The 9,278-nt window shown below is 38.4% G+C and overlaps 1 protein-coding gene across 1 annotated transcript in view; it reads right to left on the bottom strand.

Moving 5' to 3' along the window:
- Positions 1-2,883, bottom strand: part of zgc:154142 (uncharacterized protein LOC555481 homolog) — a 27,810-nt gene extending 24,927 nt beyond the window's left edge. Inside the window, exons 1-2 of the mRNA XM_055019833.1 lie at positions 2,658-2,883; positions 1,612-1,730 (exon numbers count right to left, since the gene is read on the bottom strand). Coding sequence (XP_054875808.1) covers positions 1,612-1,730; positions 2,658-2,808 — 270 coding nt within the window. The 5' untranslated portion in view covers positions 2,809-2,883. The remainder of the gene's footprint in view (positions 1-1,611; positions 1,731-2,657) is intronic.
- Between the last annotated feature and the right edge of the window lie 6,395 nt (positions 2,884-9,278).

Here is a 9,278-nt window from a genome sequence, read left to right as displayed (position 1 = left end):
AGAAAAGAATCAAAGTCATCATAAGCTGAGAAGCAAACCTCCCCAGCTGGGGAGGTTTGCTTCTCAGTTGAGGAAGGCAAGGAAGGAGTGAAAAGAAAATGATCAAAGACGTCATATGTCGACGAAGTGGTGATGTCCTGATACCTATCTCTTTCATCTTCTGTACCCGGCCATAACTTGTCACACAATTTTTTCATTGCAGTTGTGACGATGTACCCAACGCCAAAACCGATGGGAAAACATAAGCCAAGAAAAATTTCTGCCATACTGGAAATCCTTCTGAAAAAGCAGTGGTAAGGTCCGAAGAGTTGGTTGGATATGAACTGGTGTTTTGAAACAGAAGCATTCATAACCTGAGGTGTTCTTTGATCTAGAATCGCATGTCATAGATGATGATGTCATAGATGATGATGTCATAGTTCTGGGGAAAGTCTTGCTTCTGCTCATTGCTATGGAAACGATCAGACCAGTTCTGCATGACCCAAACTATTAACCCTTTGCTACAGCATCACTCATTCATTCGAGATGCCATGATGTTGTGGACATTCAATTAATGAGTCACCTCAAAGTTCTTTGATGGTCGTAAAATAGCTATGATGTTTGATTCTGGGGAAGAAAGTGTAGGAAATGTTTCATGGGTTGCTTTTAGCCCGAAACTATATGGGGCATCCTTGGGGCATCCTTGGGGCAACCTTGGGGCATCCTTGGGGCATCCTTGGGGCAACCCGAGTCACTAAAACCAACCTGGTTCAGTAACAAGTGCAAGTTGTAATTAGGCCTGTCGCGATAAACAATAAATCAATTAATCACAGGATAAATTAAAACTATCGACCTCATTTCAATTATCGGCTTTGTCATTTCTTGTGGCCTTTTTCTCTTTCTGTTGATGTCACTGAATGAAAACAGACTCAACTCCGGTGCTCTCCACTGACCCTCCCTTCCTCATTTCTTTAGTGTAATGCCCAGCGCGCGCTGCACGATCTTAGAGCTGTCGGTCGATTGTCGGCCTATTTTCAAAACCTGAGAGACCACACATTAGCCAACAGAAATTCTAGGTATAACGGTTTGATTGAAATGTGTGATGTCCAACAATGGGCACAAAATAATAAGTCCAGTTAACTAATTTTAAAACCAGACATTAATCAGTGCTTTACTATAATCTACCCACAATGCATATGGCTAGTATCAGTCCTGTCTGAAGGAAAATCATTATAATCTATTTAGGTCACTTTAACAAAGAACAGCTGAAAAGTTACTGGGTTTATCAACTGCAGTAGAAATTTTGCTCCAACTCCTTCCAAGGAGAATCCGTGCTTTCTGATTGGCTACCTGTCACATTCAACAGACTGTGTTAACGCTTCCAGTCAGGGAAAACCCCTGATTTAGATGAGAGCGGTAAAGTGTATCTGTCTTTGGCAGGAAATCGCATGTATTGTTACATAATTTTCATTAAATCAGTGTAAAAAGGTCTTCAAACAATATTATCGTTTATCGCAATAATTTTTGAGACAATTAATCGCTCAGCAAAACCTGTTATTGTGACAGGCCTAATTCCATGTCATATTTTCTTGGCTGTAACATTTTTTCTTTTGGATTTTCAGTGGCTCTGACCTTATCTGGGTCCACAGTGATGCTCCATGTGCAGCTAATGCCATTGTCGTAGCTGCTGGGGTAGTTCCAGCTGGTGAAGGTGCCCGACTCACCAGTCAAATCCTGCAGTCCTCCACACCCTGGACATCAAAGACAAATGTTGAAGTTTGGCAGTGCAGCAGAGAGAAGCTTTAGAAAGCATCATTGATTTGTAAGCTTTAAAAAATTCATTATATTACATTAAGAGGATTATTTTTATTATTATTATTATACGGTTCACATACAAGTTGTATATATTTGGAAGTGTGAATGACCCCCTTCATTTATTTTCCAAAAATAAATGAAAAATTTGATCTCACAATAAATAAATAAATCTGAATTGAGCAAATGGGCAAACAGAACCACTATTGTTCTGACCCAAACGTTTTGCACTTTCTAGTCCTGTTCTGCTATGAAAAGCAGACGTGTTCAAGTAGTTTGATTCTTTCAATTCTTTACTTTGGTTTTGTCTTCTCCAACTTTTCCCTTCATTACAGTTAAGTATAAGAACTCCAAATTCCTTGCAGAAAAATTAGCTAGCATTTAAACCTCTACATCACATTACATGTTAATGAGTTATGTTTTTATTCAGAAATGTATCAGTCTTTCAGAACTTATTTGGACAAATGTGTTCATACAATGTTTTCTCTTTGTTCCTTTTTCTGCATTTGATTCAAGTGTAGATTAATGCATTTTGCTTTTGTTTTAAGCTTTCTTTTTTTATTGCTGTGTTGCAGGAGATGACCTACAAATTAGTTTTTAACTTCTGCACAGAAATGGATGTTTTTTTCGAATTCTGGCTTCAAGGCCCCTTTTTGCCTCCCGAGCAGTAAAGTATATTAACCGTTTTACTGCAGCTGCTAATGTAACATTGAGCTCCCTGATTGTGATAATTTTGCTTTTCTTGCAATCAGCAGAATTTGCCTAATTTTCCCAAAGTCAGTTCTGAATGCTTCACCACAACTTCTTGTTCCTTCTCTACTGTCTTGCGTCTAAATTAGCTTATTTTCAAATGATAAAATACTCACCTTTTGATGGAGCAGAGGGATCAGGCTTGTCTGTAAAGTAGAGGGCAATAAGGGCGACGCAAACACATGACAATGTAATGAAAAGAAACATCAACATTATCTCCAGGTTGCTCAGTGCCCTGGACCGACGTTTTCCCTTCTCCACATCCATTTTCCTCTCTGTGACGGAGATGCACCAGACTGAGCCTTCTTCACAAATTCACCGGCTTATTAACAATCCAAGGAGAAACGAACCTGAACTTTGACCACAGCTGTGAACCTTGAGCCTGCTCAGATGGGGCATTAGAGCCTCTCACCTGGGGAGTGTACAGATTGGGATCAAGCCATAAATCAAACAGTATCAGAAATGAAGTGTAATAAGTGTTGATGTCTAAGTGGTCCAATCAGTGGGTTGTTTCAACACCTTCAAGAGAGATGGCTGACGGAACAGATTAAAGTCGACACTCTCACCTACGTAACATTGAGCTACTTTTTACAGCCGATGCATCAAATTCTCAATTATTTGAAGAAAAATATATTGAATTGCAAGTCCAGTTTTTACTGGTGTGGAAACAAATAAAAAACAGTAATTGATCAAAGAACATTTGTCTAAAAGAGTCCAATTAAATGATCATTTAAAGCGTTTCTGAAGCTAAATTTGAAACTTTTGACTATCAAACAGGAAAATGTGAAACAATTATACTATTTTCTGATCAATTTCTGTTTGACCGTTTTCACATCAACAGGGCTAACATGTCTGCAATCATTTTCTCAAGCACATTCTCATTAGTACAGCACTATTCATACAAGATCTAAGCCATTTTGAGACAGAAATCAAACAAAATAAAGATTTCTGCTGAAATGAAATAAAACCAAGTAGTTTATAACAGACATTATTGTAACATCATTAGTATCAATGGAAGGGACCAAAATAAGACATTTATCCAGCAGGATCTATAACTTTCAGCTCCTTCTTCTTCACATTTTTGTATCTTCATTATGTGTCCAGTCTCATTGTTCCAACCCTTTAGTGGGTAAGAAGAGGACTTGCCACAGGTACATCCATGCCTTTGGATTTTTAAAAGTATCACTTCCATGATTTCTATTTCCATGGCCACCATTTGCATAGCCTAGCAGATTTTATTAGTACAGCACTATTCATACAAGATCTAGGTAATTTAGATTTGAATTACTTCAACGAGTTAAAGATTTCTTAAGGTGGACTCCCTTGAGCATCCTCCTTTTCAGAGATTTCACAGAGACGCACAGGCTTTAATTTGACAAAAGTGCAGGGGTGAGAGTAGGGGACCTTCATGCTTAATTGAATGTCCATTCAAAAACACTTGACTGTTTTTTTCCCATAATAATAATTGGACTCTCTTCTGCTGAGAAAGGATCTGAAGCAGGAATCTTTCTCTAATTAATGCATTTTCTCCATGATTTGGACTCCATTGTTGAAGTTCTGAAAAGAGCACCGATGTGACAAAAGCTGCTTATCAAGCAGCTGAAGCCGGTGAAAAAAATGATTCTTTGAACAGAAAGATATCTGCAGAACTCATTATTACAGGGATTAAAGGTCGATAGGCTACATTTGTGTGCATCTGTCAGTCTTGGTTCTCTTTCCTTTCTGTTCCCCCTCTATTCGTGTTTGTTTTGGATCTTCTTGCTTCACCTAGGAGGGAACGTGGTACAGGTTCATCTGTTCAGCATAATGAAGCTATGAAGTCATCAAACTGTGAAGGTGACCTTTTTCTATATGTGCACAAACTGTTCTGGATGCTTTTTTCACAGCTGCACACACATGGCCTGTTAGAAAGGTTAAATATTCAGATCTTAGTTAAAAGTCAATATTGATTTGTAAAATGGATTTACATCTGAGGATGGAGACAGAGCAAGCCGACAAAAACTATGTTAGCACGTTGGAGGAGAGACAAAGGGGTTTGCAGCAGCAAACTGGAAGTGTTTGATGCATGTACACAGTTGCACAGGCCAAGACTGCACCGCAAACAAATGTAGGCCACATAATCCTGTGGGAACAGTGCAGCCATCAGAAGGACGTACCGCAACACCAGCTATCGGGTTGATACAATACGGGGATGAGAAAAGACGGGGATCATTTCAGAAGAAAAAAACACATTCTGCAGGAGAGAAGCTTTAATTACAGACTCAGGGTGCTTTGCTATGCCTTAATTGTTGAAGAAAGACAATGAGGTGTCTGAGACAGGAAGAAATGGGGATTGCAAGTTCGCAGAGGAGGCGGTGGGAGAAAGAAAGGCTTAGAGATGAAAGCAAAATGAATGCAGATGGTGGGAAACACAATGGAGTAAAATGAAGATATTCAAAGACAATTTAACATAAATTCCTTCCAGAAATACTCAGAGCAGCTCTAAAATGAGATCACTGTCTCCACCAGCTTCCCCTAACCAGCTTCTAGACAATATGTGATCTGTAATTATTATGAATCACCCCAGTGACAAATGCCCATGTAATGCCATAAATGATATATGTGTGAGCGGATGTGTTTTATTTATGATCTTGATAACCGTAATGGCTTCCCTGTGAGAGCTGTAGAGTCTGCAGGGGTTCCTGTGAGGTTCTGCAAGCCTGTGGGTTTGAGAAGCTAACTGGGTCACTGAAGCCAGACTTCAAATCCCATCACCGCTGAAGCTTACACTGCCATGAAGAAGTATCTGTGCCATTTTTTCATCTACTTTTGCTTTCTTGTGACATGAGATGTTTCAAATAAATGTAACCTGAGTAGGTACAAATTATTTTCTGTTTAGTCGCATTAAAAGGGTTTGAGCTTGAACAGCATGTTTAAATTTGGACTTTGATTAGATCACTTCAAAATATTTATGAAAATATCCATCCAACATTTTCTGCTTCCCCCACCTTTAACAATAGATTTCTATAAGACCAATCGACTTTCATTAATTGATAACTTGCATTCCTGCTGTACAATCAACAAATCACTTTTAACAGATCTTGTCTGACAACATAAAGCTAAAAAATCTTGAGAATTACACATTATTATATATTGATCTAAATATATTTAAGAGCAGATGGAAAATAAAGCCATTAGGAAAGAGTTATAAAACCCCCTCATGCTCAGTCACAGGTGTTGGATATATAGCAGGTCAATGACCCAAAAAAGATAAAGCTAATCCACTTCTGTAAGGATCAAACAAGCAAAAAATTAAATATTCTGTTTTGATGGCTGAGACATCTGATGAGTTTTCTCCTGTATCAAGATGGCCGACCACCTTAGCAAAACACGAAGGGTTAAATTTGTATAATATCATAAAAAAAACATTGAATATAAAAATGTGTCAGTTGTATTAGACACTGACTGAAAATTGTGGTTAAGAGAAACACCATGAACAGAAAGATGTTCATACAAAAGTCTTGCTCTTGAAGTAATGTCAAAACTTTGTTCTTTAAAATTCATTAATTCACAACAGCCCTCAAAAATAAAAACAACCTGAGGAACTTGAGTTTATATGTAAAGAGAGAACCGCAAAAAGTACATTTTACATCCCAAGCAGGACTCATTTTAGACTATTTATCTTCTTGTATGACCCTCCCATCTTTATTTCTGTATCAACGGGCACTGCTGAAGGATGACAAGTGGTGCCATCTGCTGGACGGCACCCAAACTACAACAATAACAGAAAATTCAAGTGAATATGATTAGTTTATTGATTTTAATTTTATCGGCCATGAATTGAGATTTAATTGTAATTATTTATTTGTACTGGTCAAACCTGCTTGTTGCTGGATGAAGTCAACTTTCCAAGAAAATGGGGAAATCAGAACTAAGTCCTGGTTTAACAAAGGAGTGAGATAATAAGTGAAATCAATAACATCAACTCAGGTTATCTTTGTCGAATATTAAAATACTGGATGATCTGACACTTTTAAAGGTGACAACAAAGCAGAAGGAGGCAAATACTTTTCGACAGCACTGTGTGAGGGTTTCTACATGCGCAGATGAAACCTGTGTGCTTATGAACTAACTGGGTCACTGCAAGCACATTTCAAATCCCAGAACAACTCCAACTTATCTGTTGGACTTCAGTACCAGCTTTAAAGTGATCCTGCTGCTGTCAATTTTGTCCTAAACCTATGGACGAACATTGAGGATTGAGTCAAAGCAAAACAGAACGGCTCAGAAATTGGGTTCATATTTTCTATGCAGGTAATTTAGGCAAGCAGCATGCAGAAGAAGAATGGGAGTGATTTCCCATTTACGTCTAATAAACTCCAATAAATATGCAGCCGAGCTTCTCCTCCAGCAGTCGGTGAGAGCGCAGCTGTCATCGGTTTCAGCGTCTCAGCATGAGTCAGGAGAGGCCCTGGGGCAGAAACAAGTGGCTCCTTCTTCCTCTCATGGACCATCAGTCTTTAACTGGACAGCGCCAGGGAGTTTCCTTGTGAAGAGAAAACTCTCCAGATATTGTTATTTATTGCTCTTGCTGGTTGTTAGAGCAGCTATTGCCAGTGGCATGTAGTTAATCATCTGTTTTTCTTATGTTCTGCATTTTTGATTGTTTTCTTATTGTCAGAATTACACATGACTCTCTTATGTCTGCCATTCTCCTTTAGTTCATGATTCCTTACAGCTTTTTGGTGTTTAGTTAGTAAGACACACATGTTCATATTCTCCACTATTTTGTTTCCAGCCATTGTTAGAGCTTCCTGTTTCCTGCAGCGCAGTTATTAATGTTTGCCTTCAATAACATTTTAAAGCCAACATTTGATGAGACATTCACATGGCAGCAATTCTCTTTTTTGCAGAATAGAAAAGCAGAATTGGAGCCTCCTGTACAACCAACAAGAATGCAGCAAATGGTTTCTGGATGGTTAAGTCAACATCAAAACACTTGTCTTTTCCAGCAGTCACTGTACAGCGGTGAAACCAGCTGACCAGACGTGCTGGAGCTCAGCTTGGGTTGCTTGGTGACAGCACAGTATGACTGAACATTGGGAGACTTTTCACATTTTGCACATAAAAGGTGCAAAATTGGCATTTTGCATAATAGGTTTCCTTTAATACACCTCAGAAGACTCTAGCAAAAGCTGCAGAGGCTTTTCACGCTCCAGATGATTCTTTATGTGTGTCGGCTTCATCGAGTGTGACAGTACTCAAACATTGTTTTTTCTACTCAAAGGCACACAGCCAAAGTTTCAGGCCTCTTGTCACTGCAGCAGTTCTTCCCCTCTGCTGTCCTCTCACCAAATAAGATGGAGTTATAAAAAACTGAGAGACGGCTAATTAAAGCAAGAGTGAAAGACAGGCTTAAGGCTGTTTCCTGTCACGACAGGAAAGGGTGAAGCTGATGTGTGAAGTAGAAAATGACCTCTGCAGGAGGAGGAATTAATTTAAATATGAGGCTGATATTCATATTTAAGGACTCATCAGTTCGCTGTCCTTCTCGCAGTCTTCACTGAGCATTATGAAAAGAGAAACAGTTCAATGCTCACAACTTGAGGAGACAGGTATAAGCGCGACTTTAGAGCTTGACTGTGTCCTCTGATCCCGAAGAATCAAAGACAAACAGGACCTGAGATTAGACACTTCAGACTTACACATTGTGACATTTCACAGCACCACTGCAGATACAGAGGACTTTTTTTGGTCCTGCTTTCATGTCCAGACGTTAACATTGAGTGACATGCTTGTTAAGACAGCAGCAGAAGTCGCCCAGAATCAATGTTAAACACCAACCAGGATAGTACATTGACAATGAAAGCCTTTATCTATGTAAACCCAAACAAAGTTTGTCACAAAAATAGCAAAAGCTACCATCAGGCAATTTCATTAAACTGTTCATATTTGGTCTTAAAGCTTCCCAAACAAACGTTGAAACCTCTGACTCACTGATCACCTTTAGCAGAAAAGTTTTAGAAAGTTTGGGAACGGGGAATAAACAATACCACGGCAGTCTTTACCGGACCGAAGCAGATAAAATTCAGTTAACAACAGCAATGAAACTTTCATAAAAGCACATTGCTCAAGGCATTTTTAAATGGTTACAAGAAAATTAGGCTGTTTGGAAATAACACAGGTGCATGCAAGCATGCCTCTTAACAAATACTGTTCTTTTTTTAGTGTTGACATTTATTTCTGCAGCTCCATCTACAAAAATCTGAACCGTCTCTCATGTCTTCAATGGACGACTTTTATCATTCCTGATGCTCCTGAAATGGTTTATTTGACTTTTTCCACACGGTTGTATTATTACTACTTATTACTTAAAAAAAACAACAAAAAACTAATAGTTTGACTACAAGGCACATTTCTTCACGATAACAAAAAAGTGACACAAGAATAAATAAAATATCAACCATACAGTTTTAGTGAAAACTGATTACATCAATTTCTTAAATATTGTGGGATTAGTTTCTTTGCTGCCCATTGATTGAACAAATAAAAACGTTACGGCTCTTGCATCCTGGGGTCATTTAAAGATCAGAACCAGAAATGTATTTGATGAGAAAAGTAAAACAAATTGAATTTAAAGGTTCTTGTCATTAAGTTTAATAAACCATTTCCCCATAAGAATAGACATATTAATCTTAACAGCACTGGTTCTATAGGGGACCAAAGTTTATATCAGAAAGAAAAACTTGTTAGTCATC

The sequence above is a fragment of the Poeciliopsis prolifica genome, unplaced genomic scaffold (assembly GCF_027474105.1).
Source record: "Poeciliopsis prolifica strain line A6 unplaced genomic scaffold, Auburn_PproV2 SCAFFOLD064, whole genome shotgun sequence".
In the NCBI taxonomy this organism is placed as follows: Eukaryota; Metazoa; Chordata; class Actinopteri; order Cyprinodontiformes; family Poeciliidae; genus Poeciliopsis; species Poeciliopsis prolifica.
This window is presented reverse-complemented; position numbering and strand designations above follow the sequence as displayed.